The 27,563-nt window shown below is 34.4% G+C and overlaps 4 protein-coding genes across 11 annotated transcripts; 1 reads left to right on the plus strand and 3 right to left on the minus strand.

Annotated features, from left to right (window-relative positions):
* Window positions 1-2,461: 2,461 nt before the first annotated feature.
* Window positions 2,462-2,887, minus strand: LOC137838910 (cold shock protein 2-like). Its single transcript, XM_068648119.1, has one exon. The coding sequence runs from the start codon at window positions 2,885-2,887 to the stop codon at window positions 2,462-2,464; it is 426 nt and encodes a 141-aa protein (XP_068504220.1).
* A 4,585-nt stretch (window positions 2,888-7,472) lies between these two features.
* Window positions 7,473-10,975, plus strand: LOC137838060 (trihelix transcription factor ENAP1). 8 transcript variants are annotated; one of them, XR_011085543.1, is made up of 3 exons: window positions 7,479-10,339; window positions 10,415-10,564; window positions 10,712-10,975. XR_011085543.1 is itself a non-coding variant. In XM_068647279.1 (2 exons), the coding sequence occupies exon 1, from the start codon at window positions 7,706-7,708 to the stop codon at window positions 8,768-8,770; it is 1,065 nt and encodes a 354-aa protein (XP_068503380.1). In that variant the 5' UTR covers window positions 7,473-7,705; the 3' UTR covers window positions 8,771-8,775; window positions 10,709-10,975. The 8 variants fall into 8 exon arrangements, 4 of the variants coding, with proteins under 4 accessions (XP_068503380.1, XP_068503379.1, XP_068503382.1 ...); XR_011085545.1 differs by having other exon boundaries at window positions 7,513-8,775; window positions 10,709-10,975; XR_011085544.1 differs by having other exon boundaries at window positions 7,513-8,775.
* A 2,091-nt stretch (window positions 10,976-13,066) lies between these two features.
* LOC137838062 (ARF guanine-nucleotide exchange factor GNL2) lies at window positions 13,067-18,576 on the minus strand. Its single transcript, XM_068647282.1, has 3 exons — window positions 17,861-18,576; window positions 16,629-17,110; window positions 13,067-16,287 (listed from the first exon to the last, which is right to left on the minus strand). Exons 1-3 carry the CDS (start codon window positions 18,446-18,448, stop codon window positions 13,215-13,217), a joined length of 4,143 nt encoding a protein of 1,380 aa, XP_068503383.1. The 5' UTR covers window positions 18,449-18,576; the 3' UTR covers window positions 13,067-13,214.
* A 446-nt stretch (window positions 18,577-19,022) lies between these two features.
* On the minus strand, window positions 19,023-26,800 carry LOC137838063 (DNA mismatch repair protein MSH7). Its single transcript, XM_068647283.1, has 17 exons — window positions 26,472-26,800; window positions 25,382-25,922; window positions 25,167-25,262; window positions 25,020-25,075; window positions 24,765-24,831; window positions 24,229-24,324; window positions 24,017-24,148; window positions 23,866-23,899; window positions 23,622-23,669; window positions 23,065-23,261; window positions 22,832-22,958; window positions 22,461-22,738; window positions 21,827-22,021; window positions 20,665-21,072; window positions 20,248-20,344; window positions 19,960-20,087; window positions 19,023-19,639 (listed from the first exon to the last, which is right to left on the minus strand). The coding sequence occupies exons 1-17, from the start codon at window positions 26,735-26,737 to the stop codon at window positions 19,160-19,162; spliced, it is 3,246 nt and encodes a 1,081-aa protein (XP_068503384.1). The 5' UTR covers window positions 26,738-26,800; the 3' UTR covers window positions 19,023-19,159.
* Window positions 26,801-27,563: the final 763 nt, after the last annotated feature.

Raw genomic sequence — 27,563 nt, forward strand, 5'->3', positions numbered from 1 at the left:
TCCGTCACTTAGTGAGAAGGTTAGAATCGTGTTTGTCTCAATATTAGGATCATGTCCCACTCAAAATTACTTAATTGATATCATTATATTATATTATTTTATTTTCTCACTTGCATCAAAGATTTTCCTTTAAATTATTAAGAATTGAGAGTGCACATATATACCTTATCCTCTAGATACGCCAATACTTCAACCACTACAGAAAAAATTCTAAGGGTATTGGATTTTAATACCCCTTTTGACAAAAAATATCTTAGTTGTTGGATGGGAATGGCACCTTATTCACCACTGATTTTCAACTAAGTTCTTGTATGACCACTAACACAAAAAAAATATTACCAAAATGGGGCAAAAAGTGAAGGATTCCCCCACCTTTATAAATTTTTTTTTGTTTTACTTTAGTAGTTTTGGTTATACCTACACTACTAAAATAAAGAAATAGAAACCAATTTTTATAGACAAAAAGTAATTAGTTGCTATAGTGACTAAATTAGAGATCATTCTAGAAACTAAATTTTTTTTGGATTCTAGATTAGTTTATATTATTATTAAATGGTTTCTAAATTGATATTTAATTAGCAACCAAAGTTTTTGCTACCAATTATTTAGATTCTAAATTTGGTAGTAAAAATATGTATTTTTGCTACCAATTATTTAGATTCTAAAAATCTTGGTTGCTAATTAGACACAAATTTAAAAACTATTTAACAATTTAAAATTTATTTCTATTTCATGATTTTTTTTGTGTAATGATAAAAGAAATACATAAAGTTTGAAACATTTTAGGAAATAATGATATTTTATTATCAATAATGGATTTTTTCCAGCTTATTTTGTTGAGAAGTTAGAGAGCATGGTGACTTAGAAAATATGGAAAGAAGAAAGTGACAGTTTTTGCTAAGGAAAGAAAGGAAGTAATTAAATATTGATTAAGGGTAGAAATTTAAAATCTAGAATGATTAGGCCTGTATTTCTTTTACATTAAGAGATAAGGGCACGTTTTCTTTTATATATAAAAAAAACTAATTACTTAGTTACGAAATATTCGATATGGCTATGCATGGACCAATATTTATATGACTAATGGTATTGCCAGATATATTGTTTAGAAAAATATATACCATAATTGATTTCGAATTAATCATAATTTTAATTCATAAGTTTAAAACACAGGCGTATTCTTCTTGTTATGAAATATAATAAATAATATACTATCTAAAGTAAAAAAAAAAATACATGAAATGTTAATGCATGTTTTTTTTTATTTGATAAATTGTTATTTATGGTAAATTTATTGACTTTTTATAATAACTTTTTTAGAATGATACCTAAAAACTTTGTATTGAGTGCATATTCATAGTATATTGTATGCTTCTAGGTTTGGTTGTTTGGAAATTTTTTTTATAAAAATTTTTATGTTAGGTATCACTATGACTAGATGTATAACTTTGGACTTTAAGTCTAACCCAATCCCATAAAACTAGTTCATATGGTGAGATTTGTATTCACTTATATACAATGAAATATTATCATATCTAGTCGATGTGGAATCTTCAACACTCTTAAAATCAAAATCATAATTAATGTTCGATAGGATAAAAATTTAAATAATTTTGATAACATTTTTAAAAATACATTTTAAATCTAACTTAATCTTATAAATTCGACTTTAGTTATATATTATGAAATAAAGAGCAAACAATCTTAAAAATAAATTCCATTTCCAAGCTTGACCTAGAGAATGCACTAGTTTATTCCTTTCTATGATTATATGAGTAATTTGTAGCAGAAATGAAGCCACGCATGTAAAGTTTTCTTAGTTTCAATGGCCACTTTTGACCCTGTTACAGTTTAATGCAAATAACAATTGGTTTTCACTTTATTCTGTTATCTTCTTATAATCAAAGTTAAAGAGAAAGAAACTATTGATTTTGATCTATCCAACTTACTTTATTGACTAAAAGGAAACACGTTTATTTCAATAACATTATTGAATTGTAAAAAAAAGTGAAATAAAATTTAACATGCATGCACCCAGTGAACTCATTTGTGGATACAGAAAGATATCAAAATTAAAACAAAATAAAAACAACAAGTGAAAATGAAATACTAATGACAGAACTATATCATATTTTTTTTTATCGACAATAACATTTAAAATCATTTTAGAGGTGATTCAACCCTTATACATAAAAACAATAACAATAAAACAATAATCAGAGACTAGCTCAAAACCCAACCTAACACCCCTTATTGCTAACATATAAGAAATCCTAACATCGTATCAAACCACCAACTTCATACATTCTAAAGGTTCTAAACACTAACGGGAAAAAGAAAACGAAAACAGAATACGAAAACAAAATAAAATTTTGCATAAATCCAAAATCAAACATCAACTTCCATCGAAGCGAACATTATATCATCGCCTAGTATGCAATTATTGAACCCTTCTAATTTTTCAAGGCTTATTGGCTTCAACATGCTTGAAACCACCAATGACACCACCAATTCCACCTATAACACCTCCAATTCCAATTCCTTTGTAAATGCCTCCACCAATGCCACCAACTATACCACCACCACCTAAACCATTACCACCAATTCCAACACCTAGACCACTACCACCACCTAAACCACTCCCACCACCACCATCTCCTCCAAATCCACCCCCTAAACCACCACCACCTCCACCTCCTCCGCCATATCCTCCTCCTAAACCACCACTTCCTCCACCCAAACCACCACCGGACCCTCCATCTATGCATGATTCAGGCTTCTTCACCTCTTCCTTTGATTTTTTCTGCAAGTTCCTAGCATCAACATTCTGGAACATTAATCCCAGCACCAAAATAACAACCCAAATGAACTTCCTCTCCATCACCATCTTATAATATTTTACTGCTACACACTTCACTGATCACACCACCTATGTATGCATGGATTTATATAGTTCTTGCTTGCATGTGAACGAATGATAATGTTCATGTAAAAGAAGAGGAATAGAATTTAATGTGCAGTTGGAGATGTTTATTGCAACCTCACAAGTTACCTTCCCTCAAAGTAATAGACCAGCTCTACCACATGACAGTAACGTGAACTTCCATTTCGCATTCATGATTCGCACACTTATATTTTCTCTCCATCCACCATTTATATGTATAAACCATAATCATCATCAATTCTCAATTAATTTCATAACATACCAAAACAATAATATGCTACACTTGAAGTGACCAGCTTAATAAATCAAAGGTGAGTTCATGTGATTTTATGATATCAATTTTTTTTTTCTAGAATGCAAAGCTTAGAGATAGGATTTTTTTGTCATATTCTTCGTTCGTTTTTGAAAAAAAAAAACATCTGTATTAATACTCCAAAATAATTTTTTTATCAGTTAAAAAAATATAAATCACTTCGTGTAACTCTTTTATATAACAAAAAAAAAAACACCAACAACTCTTTTAAAAAAAAACTCTGAAAATTTATCAAAAGCTGTAACTCAAAACCAATAGACACATTAAAAAAAGAATAACACCACAAAATCAACCTATTCAAAATTATCAAAGGTTGTTGATTATAAACAAACAAGTTAGCGAATCAAGACATCAATCAGAAAAAGAAAAACATGTAAAAACAAATTTCGTTGTAAATAAAGACTAAACCTTTAGTTGAAAAAAAAATTCAAAATATCAATAACTCCACCTTTAAATATGTGTTTATTCATACGTCTCCAAATCTCATTAATAACTGCAATCCATATACTTCTCTTAACAAGATTTATAAAAATTAAGGTGTTCAGTAGATCATATGCACCAAAATAGTATTTTCAATTTTTTTGCTGATTAAAAATTATATAAAAGTAAATGAAAGTTTGATGCTTTTTTCTGTGATAATCAGAGGTACAGTGCTCTATCTCTTCATTAATTTTAACCAAATTGTTTTCTTTTCAAGCAAATATTTGAGTTGGATTGCAAGGGTTTGATCAGTTGAGATATATAAATTAACTTTAAACAATGAAATATAGTTCTCTAATTGTTTAATATATTGCACATTCAGACTTAAACTTTTAGACTATTTTAATAAGTGTCAATTGGCATGTTAATAATTTTTGGTTTAGTGAATGATAATGAATTCACTTAAAGAAGAAAGTTGAGCAGAGATGAAGAACAGAGTTGTTTGTTGGTGGTTATGCAGTCATAAATTGTACAGTGAGTAGTGCAGAGGCCTATTCTGACAAGCTGATACAGTGAGCTCAATATTGTGTAACACTGTTGCAGTATGTTGGAATTATTTTGTCGGAATGGTGGCACACTACCATCCAATATTTCTTCGTGGTAGACGGTGATGGGGTACTCAATATGGACCATGTAGATTAATCTCAGATATTTTCATAATTATGTTATTATGATTAATAGTATATACTGTGAAACATTACTAATCATTTTAACTGAGTCTGTTAGGTAATTCTTTCATTTACCTTGTTCAAACTCAGAATACTTAAAAACTTGAATTCAGTATTACTTGCTTGAAAAACAAAGATTTTCTTAATTATATATATAGAGAGGAAGAAGCCACTACAAGAAAAAAAAAAACATGAAATAAAAACCAATTTTTAGATACCAAAATAATTAGTTGCAATAGTAACTAAATTAGATACCATTTTAGAAACTAAAACAAAAATTTGTTTCTAAATTAGTTTCTATTATTGTTAAATAGTTTCTAAATGGGTATCTAATTAGCAACCAAGGTTTTAGATACAAATTTAAAAACTATTTAACAATAATAGAAATTAATTTAGAAACCAATTTTTGTTTTAGTTTCTAAAATGGTCTCTAATTTAGTTATTATTGCAACTAATTATTTTGGTCTCTAAAAATTGATTTTTATTGGATGATTTTCTTGTAGTGAGCATAGGTTTCACAACTAATTTAAATCAAGCCATAAATGTAAACACGACCATAGTCTGCATCATCTCCATGTTATAGTGTCTTGGGCTACAATGTTATTAAGAAATTAACTTTAAATTTAATTCAAGTTTATAAAATGGTTTAAGATGAGTTTTGTAACTATATATATACTATGAAATATTATTATTTCTACACATTCTCTTTACGTTGAGATTGTCAACTCGTGTGTGAAATTATATATTTATGGATAGTTTGATAGCAGTTCGATAGTAAATGATCGGATAAGTCCAACAAACTTTAAGTCTAACTTAATCTTGTAAAACTGACTTATAAGGTAAAATTTATATCCCAGTTTCAAAAGTTAAAAATTTACAATAGTTTATGCTTAGTAATTTGGTCATGTTTTTGTTTAAGGTGGGTAGGTGTTTAGTTTGCATGCATTTCAAGTTACCTGACTGTTCTATTAAAAAAGGTAAAACTAAGGTATTTTAAATATCTTAAAACATGTTACTGATAATGTAAATATTGCTAAATATTTGTTGTGTGTATGTAAAAAGAAGAATATCTCTTTTCTCAATAGCTTTTGGTAAAATATTGAATGACTTGGACCATTGATAATTAATTCTACATGATTGTAGGTAGAAAAAGAAATAATTGTAAGTAGAAAATAATATAATTTGATGGATTTCCTTTTGATTTCTTATTTTTAAATAAGCATTAAAATTATGCAACTCAATCACCCTTTCACTCAAAGGTCACAATTTATCAATTTATCATAATTGTGTTTTATGTTTAAGATTTAGTATTTAGGATTTATAATTTAATATTTTAAATTATAATGAAAAACTAAAAAAAGAAAGAAAACCCAAAAGTGTCTCCCTCAACTCCATTTCAAACTCAATAATGGAGAAGAGGACCAATTATATTTGTTAGCTAAAGTGCCATTAGTGCTGCAGTTTTCATTGTTAGTTTGATGAAGGAATTGACGAAATTATAGTTGCAAATCATATTTGCCGACAATTTCTCATCTATATGTCACTAAATTGAAAAAAAAAATTGTGGGTTTGTGAAGAAATTGTATTATTGATTTTAAAAATATATATTAACATATAACAAAATTATTTTTATACTAAAACTAAACATACAAGTCATTAAAATATATATCTTCTAACAAATAAATAAATGTATATTATGTATAGATAGATGAAGGTAGAAAAAGCAACAAAAGATGTGTCCGTAAAAATCTTACGTGGAAGGGTATATACATGGGTCAGTTTTAACAAGAAACACGTACAAATGATAAAAAGCTAAGGAAATGTTAAAGGATAAAATTATAAAATAGAAAATCAATTAATAAAGAATAAGCAAAAGATATATATGAGGTGATTTGAGATCGCAGGCCCAATAGATCCATTTAATGAGTAATATAAATAGATAGAGCATTTAGTTCAGTAGTTTAGTTTTTTTGTACGAGTGATGAAGACAAATACTGACCTACTTTTCGAAGAATTCTGGTCATCGTATATATTTGAAGAAGATAAATAAAGATTTTGAAAAACCTTAAATGCGATGATCAACAAGAGAATTATTTCTATATCAAACATCCAACAACTATATGAAGAATTGAAGAAATTCTGAAGCTACAATGTACATATTCCAGAAGTCTATATAAAGACATTAGGGGTGAAGAACACACAAAAACAAGAAAGCGATAAACGATATATTCAATTGTATAGACAAAGTTGTAAAGTTGTGTCTTAGATCTGTGCTTATACATTTTCATATCCGCTAGTAAGAGAGAATATGTGAGATTGAGTTTTGAGCGTGAGCATTGTAAATTCTTTGTTGTTGAGTATACCCTAAGAATCTTATTTGTTCTCTCTAAAAGAGAGTTTTTCTCATTATATTGAGAGATCCTTGATCTTAGGAGGAGATTAGGATTGTGTACCTCGAGAGATTAAAATACTTGGTTAACCCATAGAGGTTGAGAATAATGTGTACTTTGAGAGGTTATAATGAACTTGCAAATGTTCATAATATTGTGTACCTCTTAGATGTATACAATACTAGTGTACTTAAAAAAGAGGTGGATAATACTTGTTTGTGAAAGCCTCTTGGCTAGGTTGTTCAAGGAGACTAAACATAGTTTTTTTTTCATGGGTGAACCAATATAAATCTTTGTGTATATTTATCTCTACACTTCCTATTTGAATCGGTCTTGATTACTAATATTCCGTAAATTGAGTTTGGACTCCATTTAAAAGCCAATTGGACCTTCAAGTTGTACAATGAACTTAATGTTAAAGAAACAAATCCTATGATGCCTAAGTGAAGAGAACTATAACTAAATATGTTATACACTTAGTGATTATGTGAGTTTCTATGATAATGCAACAAATGAGGAAGGAGATTTGGTTGAATTAAGATTTGTTGCATAATAACCACCTAATTTTATTCTAAAAGGAAAATAGGAGAAGGTATAGAAGTTAAAGAAGAAGAAAAAATGTTAAAAGAAAGTGTTCTAAAGTAGCATAAGTATTAGGCCAATTAAAATTGTGATCCATACCAAAAGGCCACTATTTTGAGCCCAAACACTGTTCCTTCACAAACACAAAATGAGGAAAGAGAAAAAGTGTGTGAAGATCGAAACATTACCCAAATTTGACACCACATAAAAACCCTAACCCAATTTCACCCTTCACCGCTTAAATTCCCCTTTCATTTCTCAAATCCCTTTCTCACAATCGCGATTTTGTTTCGTGCAATCTCTGCGATTCCGTTATTCACACACTCCCATGGACGACATGGAAGACGACGCAAGGTACCCTCCCAAGTCCTTCTCTCTTAACCGTCAGAACCCCTCTCACCGACACAAACACCCCGTACGCGCCGCCCCTTACCACCGCCCAATGCCCACGCGCTACGACCAGTCCGTCGTCGACGACGACGACGACGACGATGAAGAAAACGAACACGAAGATTTCAACGACGACAACGACGAAGGCGAAAACGGCTACGACGAAAACGACGTCGTCGGGTATCCCCGGATCCCGAAGAAGCGCAAGGTGCTAGTTGCGCCGGGATCCTACGAATTCGCGCCGCGTTTCAAATTGTCGTACGGTTCGCGCGGTTCGGGTTCTTCCGGGGAAGAGTGGAGCGATCACGAGACTTTCGTGCTGCTGGAGGTGTGGGGGGACAAGTTCCTCCAGCTCGGGAGGAACAGTTTGAGGTCGGAGGAATGGCGCGAGGTTGCCGAAAAGGTTTCGGAGGAATTGAAAACGGATAGAAGCGTGACGCAGTGTAGGAGCGTGCTGGACAAGCTGAAGAGAAAGTACAAGAAGGAGAAAACCAAAATGGATGAAATGGGAATGGGCTCTTGCAAATGGGCCTTCTTCAAGAAGATGGACATGTTGATGGCATCTTCTGCAAGGCAGGAGTATGGCCTTGCGTGTGGGGTGGATTCTGGGGAGTATGTGTTTATGAACACTAGGATTTACTTGAACAGGTCCAATGGATTTGATGAGATGAGGGACAGTCCAGGGGAGTCTGAGAGTGATGATGATGATGAAGAGGAAGAGGAATGTGGTGGTGGCGGTGGTGCTGCTGCTGAGGATGAGGAGGACGAGACATCGTTCCGTGTGTTGGCGGATTCGATTCAGAAGTTTGGGAAGATTTATGAGAAGATTGAGAACAGCAAGAGGCAGCAGATGATGGAGTTGGAGAAGATGAGGCTGGATTTTAACAGGGAGTTGGAGCTGCAGAAGAAGCAGATTCTCGAGAGGGCGCAGGCTGAGATTGCCAAAATTCAGGAAGGGGATGAGGAGGATACCGACACTTCCACGGAGAATCTCAGTGAATGATGTAGGTAGGTAGGGTTGGTTGGTTGGTTAACGATTTAAGGTGTGTTTGGAATATTTGAAGAACTTATTTATAGTTTACCAGGAATTATGATATAATATTTATGTGAGTGTTTGAGTAAGCTAATGAAGATAACACATCCTTTCCTCTGTATATTGTTTTAACATTTCAGGTTATTTCAGTAAGCTCTCAGGATAGGCTATGGCTTATATGAAAATAGTTTGACCTTGTTAATACTTCAATTATAGAAACAAATAATACATAAACATTAGCATGATAAGTACATAATTAAGCTGCTTACCGGGATGCACCCCTAAGTATATTTTCTTGTATAGCTTATGCTTTTAGTACACAATATATAATTTTGTAATTTGATTGATATGTATGTTTGGGGACCTAAGGTGAGGTGTTATAGTATAAAATTAGTAATAGTCTTTTTAGTTGGATTTGGTGGTTATTAATTATTTATACTCTTAATAGTATAAATATAAAATAACTATCTATTACATAAATCTGTACAGAATTTTGTGTATATATATACACACATATATATATTATTGGCGATAAAAAAAATATTTTTTGTTCTGGCATATTGTACACCGCCTCACTGTGATTTGGATGCAGATATTTTGATTTCCTTTAAGTTCTTGAATGTGCTGACCAAATTTGTTTGCTATGAAATGAAAATATTAAAGAACATTTTGAATGTTTCCTATAAGTTCAAGAATTTACTTCTGGATTAAGATGTTATACTTATAGGAACATAACTATTGTCAAATTATCCTAAGGTGTTCAATAAATGCTTATTTCTAACAAAAACACTGTTTGTGAATAATATAGAGTTTAGTTCCAGATAGGAATATTCCATGATGAAGGGTTTAATATAGGCTTCACTTTATATTAATTGATTTGGATTTTGGGAGGCAACCCACCCTGAACATGATTTTATTATTTTCTTAAGGCTGTTTGTATCACAAGCATTCATAGACTGTAGTCCGGTCAATTTTGTCAATGATTTCCTTTTCAATGGAGCAAATGGTATCTGGTGATTGGTAATCAATGAAATTAGCATTTTCAATGAACCTGGGAAAGAAAGCTCACTCTTTGAGCTTTTTGAATAGTTCATGTACCAATGCACATCGTATAAGAATCATTGGCTTGATTTGGTTAGACTGTTCATATTGAGTCCTCAGATCATGCAGTCAAATGAAATTGGAATCCCACTTATATTCTATATGATAACAAAAACTTAGTAATTTACTTGCTTGCTGTGAAGTAGTGATAGGGATTTCGTATAAATCAGATTAGAGTCTGTTTCACCATGCCATAAAATTAAGAAAAACGTGCGTTTCTGTTTGTTAGAGAGAGAAACAGGGACTATAATTTAGCAGCAGACACATATGCCTCAAGAACGTAAAATGCTGACATTAGTCCCTCAAAATCTCAAATGTTGCCCACATTAATCCTTTTCAATGTATAGTGTGTGCCCTGCATAAGGACAATTCAGACCAAAATTTGTAATTTTTTGGAGAATAATGTAACATTTTCAGGCTAAAGGATGACAGAGTCAGGTATTGTCAATTTAACATTACATTTGTTTTGATGAGTAGCAGAAGGAGGTGTGACTGATACTGTTGTTTAATCAGATTATATGTTGGAATGCTGTGATGGTTCAATATCCATGCTTAAGGATGCCAACAAACTTCATTATAAAGTTGGACAGTGTAATAGAGTTAGTTACATTGAAATCTAGTTTTGGGGTAGTTTGCGTTGCATTGATTCTTTATCCGTAAGAGGTGTGCTTTCATACTCTATCAGTTTGGATTTGTTACTATATATTTACACGTTTGATTGTTTATTTTAAATAGTGCAGGGTATCTGATTATTCCACAATATTCGAAAATGATATTGCAATGTTTTATTATTTTTTTCTGTTTTAGTAGATAATCCTGGAAAGGGTGGTGATATCTTGATAGAGTGCACCAGTTTTGGAGGGAAAACATCGTCTACACGCCGAAAAAGAGATGCACCCAGTAAGGTTTTTGACCTGTGTTCCCTGATAATGGGGAAGTTGATTAGAAAGGGTAATATTTTTGTATGGGTGACTAACAATAATCTTGGTGCACCATTAAATAATTTGCAGCACATTTCTGTAACTTATCTGTCTTTGAATGGAAATGAAATGTTAATAGTATACTAAACTTAAATACACCTCCACTGAACTGAGAATCTTGATGTCACTATTTGGAATGTTTTGTTATGGCAGTTGAGCTGGAGAACAACTCTTGCATAATGTGTCTATTAGACACAACCGACCAAAAAATATAAATTAGCTTTAAAATGATGTTAGTGTCCATTTGTTATTTCAATGTAAGAGTTTTGTTTGCTGTCTTTTTTGTTATTTCATTGTATGCAAGAGACTTTGATCAGTAATACCCTGCTAAGGCTCTGCTGATTCCCATTTTCCTTATAACATTTTTATAGATTTTATTTTTATTACATCCTAAATAGCAAATTCACCCATGAAAATTCAATATTTGATAAAAAAAATTGGTTTGAATCTCCTGTGATTTAGATAAGTTATTGTCTTTATATTTTTAAGAGTAGTGGATTTTGTTCTTGGTCAAGTCAAAATGTTTATACTATCAATGGTAAAAAATCTTGCAGGATTTTAGAAATTGGATCCTTACAACCATTGTTTTTATAGTATAGAATCAAAATAACTTTGACCAAATCTAGAAAGATTATTTTTTAACCACGTTTTTACCCAAATAAAAAATTAGATTCTTTTCTCCCGTCATTATGGAACTGAAATATGAAAGGGTGAAAGGGAGATGCCATTACCACCATTGAACAGATTGGTCCTATTTTTATTTTTCGAATAGTTGCTAAAACATGAATTACAGAATCAGTAAAATCAGTCAAAATTCGATCAATTTTGTTAGAGAAACTAGTTTTTAAAAAATGGCTTTTATTTTATATTATATTTTTCGACTAAAATATTTTAAAAGTTTATGTATAGGTTGTCATTTTTAATTTAAATTAAATGCGTTAACAATGTAAAAAAAGTAATACTTTTTCTCAATTGTTATGTATGGAAGGCTTTTAATTTTTTAATAACTCCCGTAAAAGTCATAGTTAAGGTGATTTTTAGACAGTTGAGTATAAATTTTTATATGTTAATGCATCAAATTAACGTGTTTTACTATGAGTCATTTTATTTATAAAATATATTATATTATTTTGTATTTCGTTTCATTTAAAAAAGTATTGTTTTATTCATAATGTTAAGATATAATTTATTATTTCTGAATTTGAGTTAATCACAATTGAATTATGAGTTAAATATTTTCTTTATTCTTGTAAAATAAACAAGTCTAGACCTACTCATTTTATAAATTATATTTGAACTTCAAATTATGGAATATTCGGTAAAATGATTAGTTTGATTTTAAACATATAATTTTATGTCTCATTATTGTAGTTCATCACCATAGGTATGCCGAACGCGAGATTTATAATTGTGTGAATTCTATGATTGACGAATTAAATTGATGTTAATTTTGTAGGATTGAATGAATAAATTAATGATACTATTGATGGTCCAAGGATTAAAATTTTGAAGGAATAAACGATATTAGTTTTTATACTTAAAAGAAATGTTGAACCACCCTTACCTTAAATGGTTCCTGAATCCTTATTACTGATAAAAAAAAATATTTAAAAGAAATTTGTGTCAAAATTCTTCAGATAACTAAAGACATTGCAGAAAATTTAAGAAAAAATTTATCGTGAAAAATTAGCATAATTTTTTAAAATAATATTATTTGCATTTCCACACCCTCCTACCTTCTTTCCGGTCTCTAGCCATTTAAGAAATTTTTTTGTATCAATTGAAAAAACATCACAAAAAATATATCTCAAACACCAAGTTCACTGCTAGTCAACCACAAACGATCACCACCAATTGAAAATAAAGAAGAAAACACAACACTCTCTACCATATTCAGAAGGTACGATCACCACCAATTGAAAATAAAGAAGAAAACACAACACTCTCTACCATATTTAGAAGGTACGGAGAGTTGGGGGGAGAATTTGCTTAAATTTAAAAGATTGTTGAGTGAAACAAAGATGCATGGCCATGTTGTCATAGATTTATTGACTTTGGAATGCAAACCAACGAGAGAGAAATAATGCATTTTCCAAGATATTAAGTAGTGGTGATCTTCAAGGATGCAAGAAATGCTAAATACATTAGATTTGCTACCCTTTTATTATGTATGAGACAAGAACATGTTAAAGAACTATGCACTGAGGTGTTGAGGGTATAAAATACTACTGTTTTTACATCCTTTGAATCAGAAGTTGAAAAATGGAGAAAGTGTGCTACAAAAACCAATGAATGGTGTAAAAAATGACACAAAAAAAGTAAAAAAAGTTAGTCTACAATGGAAACAATTCATCCTTGAGACGAGGGCATATCCACTGTATCTGAATATATGTAATCTCCCACATATCATCTTCTTCTCTTGGCTCCAAAATTCCTTCTTCCTTCATTTGTGTTATGATCTTTCTCAACAAATCAGGAATTATTTCCTTCAAAGTTGATAAACCATACTCTCCCAAGTCAGCCCTCATGCATGTGTCCATCCTTCTCAGTATGCCTAACCAGAATGTCCTGAATCCTGGAGACTCAGTTATTTGTTTCAATGATTGCAAGTACATATCTGAAAACAGCTCCATTGCAAGCTTAAGGGTCCCTTCCATACTCCTTGTTTCCTTCTCTGCATTTTCCCTCTTTGAGTACTCCAACATCTTCTCATGAAGCTCGTCAACCATTGCAAAAATCACAAGGTTGAAGTAGTTGATGCAGTTTGATGAGATGAAAAGAAGATCCTCAGCTAGATTGAAACTCTTTTGAAGAGAACAAACTGCATGGTTTCTTATCTCCTCTTGTCTTGATAAGCTTGTCTTTCTAAATGCTTCTCCAAGTTTCACAAATAGGTTCATGATGTAGTTTCCCGAAGAAGGACCTCTTGAATTTTCCTCAATGGAGGAACTGCTTGTGTAGCTTGCTGCACTAACATTGCTTCCCGGATCAGAGTATTGGCTTCTCTGCCATTGAACCAACAAGTTTACTGAATCAGCCAATAGGTCAAGTATCTTTTTCTTTTTGTCTATTGGACTGTTCTTGGCTAAGAAACAACCAAAGGCACAATCAATGCAATATGCATAGTTTGAGCGTGATATGTTGGTGCCATCAGAGAATAATGCTATCAAAGCTTCAATTCCTGCATCATATGTCTCAGGATGCCTCCATGCAACTGATAACAGATTTAGCATTGACTTCCATCCGATTTGTGTCTGCACATTTGCAGGGTATTCAATGAGTATTCTGCTGATTGATTGTGATATGACATCATGACATGTGTCTAGAATTTCTTTATCAAGCTTCCACATTAAGGTTATGGACTTGAATATAAACTCCTCAACTTGTTTATCCTCTCTTGGAGCAGAAAAGAGCTTGACACAGACCTTGAGAAGGATTACAATGGCTTTTTCTGCAAATGGGATTGGGGAGAACATGGGAAATTGAGCAACTGATAGAAGATTATCATGGAAGGATGGCCAGAATATTTGGAATCTGTGTACATTGGCTAATGATATTGCACCGATCAAATCCCAACAGAACTCAACTGTTTCCTCTTCCTCCACTGGTGTGCTAAACTTTTGGCCTTTTCCAGCAGCTGCATATATCAAAGATCTCCCAAGGCTTTGTAAGCATTCTCTGGGGATGTTTGAACAGTTGCTGAAGATGCTACCAATTTTGCACAATTTGATCATTTTGGTATTCTGTTCAAATTCACTACCAAGGGTCAAACCATCATCCATGCCCTCTGATGAAAGATGGGAAAAACGAGTCATCATGCTAGAAACTCTCTGGCAGCCAACTTTATGATCATCTGTTGGAGACATCACACCTCCTGATTCAGGTGTTGTTGGGACATCCACTGATGCCTCAAGATCAATGACATGTTGGGGTAATAGTTTAAGCCTTTTGAGTTTTAACAAGCAATCTACTATGTTCTTCCAACCTCCTTGAATTGAGTCCCTAAAGTAGTTTGCTACTGTGAAAACAGCAACTGTTGCCATTCTTGGCTTCATATCATGACTAAAGGAGAACATGGTCTCTTCTATGGAAGCATAAGGATTTAGTAGTGTTGTGAATTTGCAGAAGGATGTTATGAGTTCATCAAGGGTATCCTCTAGTCCATACTGACAGATCCTTGCAACTGAGAACAACCCTTCAATGCACTCATGCAGCAACTCCTCTTCATCAGCATGCTCAAAGAATGATGAAAGAGCAGCCACTGATGCACCAGCAATGGAGGCAAACATGTCTCTACATATTCTGCGGTCATAATCACATGGTGTGAAAGGTTGCACCACTTTGGATCGGTTTATGAGCTGAATCCACCTACTTGGACTCATGTCTAGTGACACTGTGGTTTGAGAAAGGGAAAATGCACAAGTGGAAATGGATTGAAAAAGCTCAGAAAGGTACTCCCTAGGCAAATCATGCCCTGCATTGATTGCTCTATTGTTCCTGATGAATTCCTCTTCTGTCATCTTCTTCTTGACTTGGGGGTTGTGCTGATCTGTGTTGAGCATGATGAGAGAGTAGCACAAGATGAGAACAGTGTCCTTGCTTGCAAACATGTCTGAGGATTGATGATCATAGAATCTCTCAGCAAATGCTTCTAGTACACGTTGAATCTTTTGTGACTCTCCTGGCAGCAAGAAACTTTCTAGATAAAATCTAAGGGCAGTGTCAAGAGACATGCCTTGGAAATGGAAGGTGTCAGTGAATTCTTTGAGAACTATGAGGTAGAAAGGGTCAGGGTCTCCAAGAAATTCCCCTATTGTTTTCTTGTCTATGCCTGGAGTGTAGCGAAAGAAGTGAGCATGAGCTGCTGGATCAGGAGGATCAGAGATTAACTTGGCATGTTTCAAGTACTCAAGACCCTTTTTGTTATCTCTGTTGAAATGGTTTGCAGCAATGAGAAGTTTCTTTTTCTGAAGTCTTCTAAGCCTTACATGTTCCACCCAACCTTCCAAGTCATCTTCTTTATCCATCTCCTCCCAAAAGGGTTTATACTCAGTCAATTGAATTGAGTATGCACCCAAAGAACCTGTTGAACCATCTTTGTCAATGTTATCTGCAATGTTGTGAATCATGATCAGTAGTCCTTCAAAGGCTTGAATGTGCAAACTGGTGACATGGCCATTCAGTGCAAATGAGTGTTTGCAAAGCAACCTCCCAATCTCCTCAAACACATTCCGACAACATGGATCACAATCAAAGTTTGCATATGCTTCAACGATGAATGTTGGCTGTCTGCAGAAATTTATTATTCCTTCAATTGCTACTTCTTGAAGAGCAATTGTGCTCCCAAAACTTGCAACTCTAAACAGCACATATGAAAAGAATGCTTCCAGTTGGAACCGGATAGACCTACAAAAACAAAATACAAAAGTAAACCATAAAAAGTTGTTGAAACTCTTTTCTATCTCTCTCCCCCCTCCAGTAATATGAATTTATACTGTATATTATGGATGGTGCGATAAACTTGAGATGACTCTGATATTATATTAAGAAGTGAATTTTAAGTCTAACTCAATTTCATAAAACTGACTTATAAGATGAGGTTTGCACCCACTTATATACTATATGAAATGTCATAATCTTTAGTCGAACATAATCTTTAATCGATGTAGGATCTCGAACAATTTATATAAATAAAATCAAACTCTCTCTTGAAGCTTGTTAGTTCTTTCCTTGAAAGGATCTCTAACCTGCGGAGAAAGTGAAAGGCATTCAACACAGTGCTGCAAATCATGGAGAGCACAAAGGAGCTAGACCATGTCCCATAGTAGATCAAATGGTGAAACAAATCATCTTGGATCATCCTCAAGAGCTTAGGGTGCTTTCCTATCTCATCCCCACTCAGTTCTATCGCTGAGTTTATCAAAACCAAAGCAAAAATCTGAACATCTTCATCAGCAGTGTGAGAAGTAGACCCATCTGCCTCAACTATGGACACAACATTCAACAAAGAGCACAGGAAGTGAAATATGTCAATGGCACAACGAACACCGTAGCCAGTTTCCAAACCACCACCCTCATCACCATCCTCCATGTCAGAATCTGAGTCCCCTTCTCTATCCTTAGCCTCAATTTCTGGTAACCTTTTAAACACAACCTGGATAAGCTCATGCATGGTGTACCTCGCACTCCTCTGCAGTAAATCTCCTCTACTCGCCGATTGTTGAACAACCTGAAACCAGGATTTAAATCCTCTTGAGTTAGTAAGTACCACCAGAATGTCATTTATGAAAGAAAAAAAAAACATACAGGAACAGAATTAACAAAGCCTACATAAATAAATAATGGGGTCTTACTGTAAATGTTTTATCTGAGGTGTTATTTTTAGATTTTAACTACCTATAATTACTATATACCTAAATTACTTAAGTTTTTTGCATTCTATATTAATTCTACGTTAAGAAGTGAACTTTAAGTCTAACTCAATCTTGTAAAACTGACTTATGAGGTAAGGTTTTCACCTACTTATATACTATGAAATGTTCTAATTTTTAGTCGATGTGCAATCTCCAACACACTCCCTCACGCGAGAGCTAAGCGAGAGTGATAGTTCGTGCGTAGGATAATATATAATAGGTGATCTAATAACGGCTCGGGTGGCCTGATAAGACCAACAAAACTTAGGATAGACTCGAAATGACTCTAACACCCATAATATTAAGAAGTGGACTTTAAGCCTAAATCAACTTTGTAAATGTGATATCTTTGAATTGGTTGGGAAGTAATTTCTCTTTTAAGATGTAGAGATCACCAAAGTAAATTTTGCATGTTGAACATGGTTAAGAAATCCAATCAATCATCCATGAATGAATTGTGTTGGAACAACGTTGGCAATGAGGTAGTTAGTTAGGTTTCTTCAACCATTTACCCTCTGTAATAAACTCTAAAACCGAGACAAGAGTATCTTTTTATCTTGATCCACCTGAAAGCAAGTGTTGATGAGGGTGCAAACAGATTGATCGGAGAGCAGAGTTGAAGCCCTGTGGTTCATTATCCCCGTTAAAACCTGCAATATCTTCATCATCACCGCGTCCTCCGAAGCAGGGTCGGTCTTCTCGAGCCTGCAGCTGGTGATCCCGGACACAACAGACTCCATACCCTCTCTTGCACCCGGCGACTTCTCGTCGAAAACTTCGAACTTGAGAATCCTGAGAACCGCGGAGAGCGCAACGCCGGTGGCCGCGGCGGGAACGTCGTCGCTTTGAACGACATCAAGGAAGGGGATGAGGTAGATGGAAGGGTCGATGGTGCGCCAGTTTTGCTGAGGGTTGAAGATGAGAGAACGAAGGGATCTTAAGGAAGTGATGAGGGAGGAGTCGTAGGCATCTTCTGTGACAGAGATGTTGTACAGAGGAATGCATTCTGGACGACGAACCACTGCTATAACTGCGCTAACTTCGGTGTTTAGCATGCATGAGAGTCCTAGTTGTCTTCTTTTGGATTTGGATGTGCCCTTCTTGTTGTTTTCATCGTCGTGCATGAAATCTTCTACGTTATCCATAGCATGCATGTGAAGGGTCGTTCAAAGAAGGTTCATTAATTGACGTTGCATGTTAAGGACATACTCTACTTTTCCTCTGTTTCTACATCGTGATCATGAAACTTTCGTTGTTTTGTTTTGTTTTGGGTTAGAGTTTGTGCCTGGGTTGTAGTGAGAGTGGAGAAGACCGAGTACGAAGGAAAGGAGAGGGTGTTAGGGAGAGAGAGTTTCGTGTTTGTGTGAGGACACAGGGAATCATGGGATAAAATATTGCCGAATTGTTTGTTAAAGAAGTGGTTACAGATTAATATTTTATGAGGAGATGCAGCATTTTGTTTTGGAGTAATGTTTATGGAGAAACATTTTGAACTTACTTTTAAGCTTTTAAACTTACTTTTAGAGTTAAAAACTTCAACACTGTCTTCTAAATATAAATAACATCGATTCAATAACACGCGTAATTAATGCAAAAATGGACATGAAAATGACTAAAATTATAAATTTGGTTTTTTTAATTCGCATCCCTTTCGTTATAATTTCCTTACATTCACTATATTTCATTTCTTTTCATATTTTTTTACTTGAGAGAATGTAAAAAAGATCATTATCAAAAAATAATAAATCCAATCTAAAACTCTTTACGTGGCATATTTTCTTTTATGCAAATTCCTCCCAAACAATAAACGTTAATAAGGAAGGCTTCCATTTTCGAAAATAAGAATAATTTTACATGACAGTCATCTATCTCGGGTTGGCTGATACTGATGAAGTTTTGAGTTCATACCACACACAGATTAATGTATCCAAAACATCATCCAGCGAGTTACAATCCTGTATGCGTGAGATAGAGACCAAGGTTTTCAACCATTCTTCGTGAAGGGTGGAGAACTCTGATCTCTGTTCGCTTGACCTAAAACTTTGTCCAATTGATTTTTTCATCTGTTGGCTGGCCTTAGAAGCAATGTTTACCGTATTTTCTGGGATTCCAGCCATGAGGGCAACCTGCAACCCATAGCTCTCTGGACATGCTCCGGGGGCAAGGCGATAAAGGAAAACTAGTTCTTGATCACGCATGGAACAGTTATCAGATTTTGACTTGAAAGCACAAGCCATGTGTTGCATTGTAACGCGCGGATGAGAGGCAAACTCTTTCGTGAGCGGATGGTAATGTGTGGCAAATAGCATGCGACAGTTAACCTTCTCAATCAGATGCCGGAATACCTGTGCACGTCCACAATTATTGAAAGAGACAGAATACCCAAACATTATCAAACTCATAAATTACTACTCAATGTGGTGGGCATAGCAACATAAAGGTTTTATCAATGCTCGGACCAAATTTTAACAGTCATACTTTGTAGACCATTTTCTTTTATGGATAACCCCTTTACTACGAAGCACGGCATCATTGTTACAGTTTTTCTTTCTTTGCCTTTTAGTGTAAATTTTTTAGTAGGTAAAGTATACAAATGCGGTACTTAAAAACAGATCCAAAAAAATTCATTGAAAAAGACAAAAAATAGTGGAGAGTAGAGTCTCACAGCATATGCAATGGCATAGCCATCAAAAGTGCTTGTTCCCCGACCCAATTCATCAAGGATAACGAGAGAATCTTGAGTAGCTTTCTGAAGCACCGAAGCAGTTTCTGTACACTCAATAAAGAAGGTACCTAAAAAATACGAGTTTGTTGGTATTGGCAATCAATAAAGTCAGCTAAACTGTCTGTGAACAGATGGACATTTTGAGACCACATTGCTACATTTTCCAAGTTCTGAAAAAAACCCTATAAATGTCAACGGAAGCACATCTGCTTTTGTTAGAGTACTTACTCTCGCCTGTCATGATTCTATCTTTGGCTCCTAGTCGTGTGAAGATGATATCCACAACTGAGAGAACACAACTTTCACAGGGCACATAACAACCTAACTGCAAAGACATCATATATTTAAATTTATAAAAGACGCATCAGAACAATCTGACAGAGTAAACCATGTAAAACACATGTACTTTCTTTGAGGTTTTCCAGTAACCAGTATCATCTTCAAATATTAGTTTAAATAAAATGACCATTCTGTTTGCAAAATTGGTCAATATTTTTCCCAATCGGGAAAAGAATGTGCCGCAGTTTTTCTTCCGTTTAAATGCTTAGCCAGCTAGTGATATCAAAGTAGTTTAATTTAGAAGTAATTGCACAACAATCATTTCTAGCTTAATAAAACAGGTAAAAAGGGGTGAAGATGGAAAACCTGCGCCATAATAACAGCTAGACAGGTGGAACGCAGAAGTGTTGACTTTCCTCCCATGTTTGGTCCAGTAAGCAGCAAAGTTCGAGGATGAGACCCATCTTCACTCTCACCAAGGGCCATATCATTTGGGACAGGCACACATCCACTGTCTCCAAGGGCAAATGGATGCCATAGTCCCTTCATGTTGAGCACAGTTCTTCCACTGTCAACACTTGTTCCGCTTGATGCCGCCAATATAATCGGCCTAGACATAGTTCCACAAGAAAAGCTAGAAGTAACAGCAAAAGATCGTAATACATCAATGCAATTGATGGCATGAACCACTTCAAACCACTGAGCAGCTTTCTCCAAAAATAATTCAGCAAGTATTGTGAGTGTTTCAGCATCCGAATCTGTAACGTCATGATTCTAGAACAAACTATACCATTAGATATACATAAACTCCATGATAATATGCCACTGCATACGTTCACAAACATTATCATATGATTGAGGAAACAGAAAATCAACATTTGCCATACATCAAACTGCTAAAATGCCAAATATCTACCGTAAAAGAAAATGCAGTAGCATTAAAAGTGCTGCTAACTTTTTATCTTCTAAAGAAGTGGATTTGATAATTATGACTATACAAATTTTATCCAGAAAGGTCTTGTTGGGTATAATATATAAAACCTGCTAAAAGATTATCACAAAAGGTGTCCAAATATATCAAACAATTCAAACGTAATAAAGTAGTCCTAGGAACCTGAAAATATATGGGTTAATTGACTTGGCAAAATAAAGATTTAGTAGTTTTCGTGGCCTGACCAGGCCTGGCGTGAAATTAAAGTATGACCCGAATAAAACCAGGCAAACCCAAATGCCTGAGCCACAAATTCAGGTATCATGTCTCCACTCAAATTCACTGCCCTTTATCATTTTTAGCCTCCTCAACATTTACGCCTATAGCCTCAGTTTCCTGAAGCAAAATCACAATTTCCTACTTGGTTGCTTAGTGTTATGCACAGTAAGGTACCTCCATTTCAATCATATATACAATATTTCCAAACTATGAAATATTTCCATTGCCATTAGTAGAAGTGACAGGTGAATAAGAAAAACTTCTCAAACTGAAGGAAAGTTAAGATTATTTGAAAACCTAATAAGGCAGAAAGTATACCTGGTAATTTGGGAAGTCACTATGCACAGCTGCTTCAAACTGAATAAGAAATTGATCAAGGCCCTCACTGCCAGTCAGAATTGGTAGTTTAAAAACTTTGGTCAAAGATGATACTAGAGGCTGCTCTTTCATTAAAAGGAGCAACAAACTCAAAGCAGTCCGAAGGCCATTCACTAGTGATCCAAACACTTTTACCTGTATTAATTAAAAATTATGTGCACATAACAGTAGAAAATCAGTGAATCAAATGTCATAATATAACCTTAAGTTTAGTTCTCATACATATTATCAAAAATTAATATTAGTATAAATATCCCAAACATGTATATATCGGCTATCCAGCTTGGACAACAAACAATATGGTCAGATTTCTCCCTGTATAGCTTTAGATAAATTCTTCCAATACCAATTTCAATGTTTATCTATTAGCCACATCTTTTTCCTTCTAAGCAATGCAGTCTCCCCATTCCATGGCATGAAATGTGACTAAGTTATTTAGACATGAGAGAAACTAGTATAGTGATACTGAGTATTTAACTCCTAAATGAGCGAAGAAAATTGATCAGATACCATACTAACAAATAGTAAGTATATCCTTAACAAAATTGGCATAAAAACAGTAGCAGAAACTCACCCTCTGCTTCAATATTTTCTTTCCTAACAAGGGCAGTAAGAGAGGGCCTGATAATTGAAGGCTGGACTTAATTCGGCCAATCAAATGTTCCAAGTCTGGAAGCTTGCGAAGATGTTGAGCAATGTGTGATACAATATCCGGGTTGGCCATTAGATCATCCACTACATCAAGCCTGTTGTTGATCATTTCAGCATCTATCAATGGACAGCAGATCCAGTTCCTAAGAAGCCGCTTTCCAGATGAAGTTACACACTTATCAAGACAATTGTACAATGAACCTGAAATTCAAGCAGAATATGTCATGATTTCACAGAAATTTCCAATGAAAATTATATTGGAAAGTTGAGGGTGCTGAAATAGGAAATACTAGCCTGATTTGCTACCATCCTCATTATTGACAAAGAGTTCTAGATTTATCATTGTTGGACCATCCATTTTCAGGCAACCCCTGTAAACTTGGTATGGATACAGATCCCCGCTCTGTAGGACATCATCTAACTACATGAAAAGCATAAAAAATTAATTATCTTAAACAACAAGCACACAGATACATTGAGAGCTAACCCCTTCAAGAGAGGCATCATTGTATTATATAAAAGCGTACCATCAATCTATTCAGATGACCAATCAATCCACCCAGAGCAGACAAGGTGATTTCACGATGAATCACATTGTTTAGCACATGATCCAGTGAATCAGATGAGCCTTTGAAGTATCCCTTTGAGTTAATTAAATCCCTAATTTCAGAGTTCACCAAGTCAGTGATTGACTGAACTGGAGTGAACTGCTGTATTGACGAACCTGCAAGAGGAACAAAAATCAATACTGAGATTCCAGGATGCTTTTCAAAATTCAACATTTCTCTTCACATACAGCATCCAAGGGAAAGCATAATAAATAAAGTGGAAGAAACCACCATTTAAAATTCTGGAATGTTTTCAGTAGTGTACTCCTAAACCATGAAAAATTATTAGGTAGGCTTGGACTACCACCCGTTCTATGGTTCCAATTAATCTTTAAGTGACACAATTAAGTTTTTATATTAAAAAATAAATAATTATACTACTTACGAATCACAAAGATTTGTTAGAACCATGAACAAGTGGTGATCAGGACTACCTAATACTTTCTCATAAACCACAAGGAAGGATCACATCTCACCACTTAATGAGAATTTTCTAAGTGCTTTCTGAGCTTCTTTGGACAACCCTGTAAAACAACATATTTTAACATTAACATCTAACAATTAGAATTGTAGTGCATTCAAGTCAAGGAATCCTGAAAGCACTCCTCTTTAGTAACAAACGAATTCATATAAACTTCACCCATTAATTTAGTGTACGAAAAAAAAAGTGTTAGCATTTTGGTTCAATTTAAAGGCAAAGTGATACTTCATGGCGTTCACCTCTGCTGTCGTATATAACTTCCTTGGGTGATACCTACAATCCAATTCCCAATATCAAATTAGCTAACAATTTGGCAAAACAGAATGATCATTCACATAAACTAAATACAAAATCAGGAATAGGAAAAAAGAAAGGGTAATGTAAGCATACTTGCATCAATAAGGCCCCTAAAGCCGAACAGGATGTATCATCATCTATGGAGCCAACCCAGAATCTGAGCCGAGCACAATCAACAAAAGCAAATCCATACACAACTGAACCATTATCCAAACCATTGCTTTCCTGTAGAAAACATTTAATTCACCATCATACATAACAATAATAGCACACTAAAATGAATAACTGACAGGAGAAATAAGAACCTCTTTTATTGCGAGGAGGTGAACAGCATCAGGACCAATGTTACCATCAACATTGGTTGATGGAGTAACTACCTGAACTAGTTTTCTCCGAACAACCTGAAATCCATGCAGCAGTGAAGGTCATGCCATGCAAAAAAGCTGCCAATTCAAAAGCATAGAAGATACTGGATAGGATATTATACAAAGGCTTATGAAGTCTTATAATAATTTAATCTACAAAATAAGGAACATTTTCAAGTGACAGATGTGTGTCCTGTCCACTTTACAGTGCCCAACATCAATTAGAAACTTCACACAGTTCCTTGCATCGTCATATTGGATAAAATAAGACAAAAAAACGAGAGATTCCAAACATTAACTGAAGAAATAGAGACTCAAACTAATCCCTAGCGTAGTTACAGTAAACTACAGAATGTGAGTGTGAGTATATAAAAAATAAGGCTTGTTGAAGCATAACTCTTCAAGCAAAGCCAGATATAGAAAACACTAACATAAAACTTCAGAAGCTATACAACTACAAGGATGGGAAAACTTACCGAGTTAGCCCCCCTAGCTTTTGCTGCTTCAGATGTCTCTAACTGCTCCACTCGTCCAACCTTATACCTTCACAATAAAAGCAGCATACTAAGCCTACAACAAGTTAACTAGGAATTACTGAGATTTAATAAAGTCCATTCTAATCAGAATTAGCAATAATGATCTTATGGTGCACAAAATTCAAAATCCAAATTGAGCATATAATAAATATGGTATCACTATGAACTATCACATCAAATCCATGCATTCCTTACCCACGTGCAACCAGCTTTTGAATGGCATCATCAATCCCACTTTCAGATATACCAACCTGAGCCAACAAGTAAAATCCAGTCACTGAAGAAATCAACTAACAGAAAAAAACAGGTCAAATACCAAAAAAAAGATAACTTCGAAATTACCTGTCGACATTTTCCAACACCACTTAAAGTTATTTTCCAATCAAGCTCCTTATGGCCAATGTCAGCATCCATTTCATAAAGCTCGTAAAATTTTCCCTACATTGACCATTAATTGAGGCATACTATTATTAACCAAAGGTTATGCATAAAATACCAGAAACTACAAGATCCAGAGGAATTAAGAAACCAATATTCAAAGAGCTTGATAAACTGACCACTTTAAAAAATAGCACAACATCCATATATTTACATTTGACACTCCAATACTGTTTTTGTGATGCTGACAGTTTTGACAAAACTTCTGGAGGAATATAAAGTGTCGTCCTGTCATACAAAGGATTATTCGGCCTTCTTCCATTAGCATCCCTGATTCGAGAAGGATCAAGCCATTCAAACTTGCTGGCCATTTCTACTTCCTTCTTAGTCATGTCTAATGCCATTGAATCATCAAGAAATCTGACTCGTTTGCCAGAATTCATCAAGGAACCAAACTTGGATCCAGCCTCACGACTGCGTTTCACCTGAGAAGCAAGAGGCTGCACCCCTGGGGTTTCAGGTCCGGCAACATCATCATCGGTTACAACCAGTGCAGTGTTTTCCTGATTAGCCTTTTCCTTGAAATTCCCAGCATTATTTTTTGCTTTCACCAAAGGTTGAAAAACTGCTTCTTCCTTGTGCACCCCTTCACGATCAGTATCAGCTCGTATTCCCACTGGTTGAGAAGATTTAGACAAACTACCATTCAATGGGCGGCTCCTGCAAAACAAAATGCACGTAAGTTTATAGTATGAACCCGTGATTTTTGTCGCAACATCAAAAAACTGAGCCACCACAAGTGCCAACACGTTTGTCTGACTTAGCAATAACATCAAGGACCACGACGAAACTGCAAGAGATTGTGATTTTAAACATTCGTAGCATCCAATAAATAGCACTTTCCTTTACGAAGCAGAAACTGCTTCAATTCCAACTGCGTCTTCCGTTCAGTAATCTCTAAATTACTAAGAAACTGAAATTATGTTTGAGAATTTCAAATTGAAAAAAATGCCTAATAGTGCTACGATTCGACCTACAATGTCCTTTCAACTTCACTATAATAGTTCAACGACATTCCACCAACATTATTACGAAATAAACTATTGAAACAAAATGCACCAGTGCTTCAACTTTGACGCAAACGAATACAAAAACAGTTGAAAGGAAACATCAAAATCTGGCGAAGAACTAACTAAACGCATTCTGCTTTCATGCACTTCCATAAAACCCTAAGCTAACGACTCGGAAAAGGAAAAGAACGAAGCGTACCTCTTAGTAATTTTTTCGTTATCGTCGACCTTGACGAATTTGTGCATGATGCTCTCAAACAAGGAGGGACCGGATTTGTTCTCTTTTGGCGCGAAATTCGCCGGCAAAAAGCGACGCGGCACCTTCTCCGGCGGTGTATCAGTTCCTTTGACATCGTCAGCCGGCGGAGGTTGACTAGTGGCAGCAGTACCGTGGCGGTTGAGTTTCTCAACCACCGGAGCGGTGGGAGGTCGCTCACCGGTAATACGCTGATAATATCTATGCATAGTGTGGAAATTTTTGGCGCCAAAATATTCTTGAGCGCTTAACCCTTTGAGTAGTACAGAGTATAATTGGTTGAAGAGGCTTTTATATATGAGCGCTTTTTTTTTAGCCTTTTTGGGGGGAAACATTTAGTTGCATTTTATAAGGAAATGATAAAAATTTAAATAAAACAAAAGCTATTTAATAAAATACATTCGATAAACTGTGCTAATATTTTGTAATAATTTTTTTTAAGTGAGTTTTTTAGAAATTTTAAATGTGAAATATTTTGGAAGTTTTTCCTTCTATTTTCTATTATCTTTTTTTATTTAAATTAAATTTAACATATATAAAAAAAAGTTATCCATAATTAAAAACAATCTTATATTGTAGTCGTAATTGTCTATCATCTAATTAAAATATAATTATATGTTAAAATATTTAACAGTAGTTTTAATTATAAGATATTTACATGTTTAAAAATATTTACTGTTGTAATTATAAAATGATTTTTCATTTCAGCTTAATGGTTAACTGGTTGTTAAATCAGACTATGCCATTTGTCTAAGAATACAAACTATATTAAAAATATCAGGTTTAGTTTGTTTGACTTTTTTCAAGTTTTCTTTTCATTGTTACTGTCATCAGTAAGTAATATCAGCAGGTTTCTCGATTCGAATGGCCAAATCAAGATCCAATACATCTAAAAGACTGGAACAGACGTAGTTTGCGAATGTAAGGCTACCGGAACAGATACTGCAATCACACATGCTTAACATTAATAACTCGAGTCATAAACTAGACATACAATACAAATTCAGAAAACATTATATGTATACTAATGTTTGC

This window comes from Phaseolus vulgaris, chromosome 4 (assembly GCF_000499845.2).
Source record: "Phaseolus vulgaris cultivar G19833 chromosome 4, P. vulgaris v2.0, whole genome shotgun sequence".
NCBI classification, from domain to species: Eukaryota; Viridiplantae; Streptophyta; class Magnoliopsida; order Fabales; family Fabaceae; genus Phaseolus; species Phaseolus vulgaris.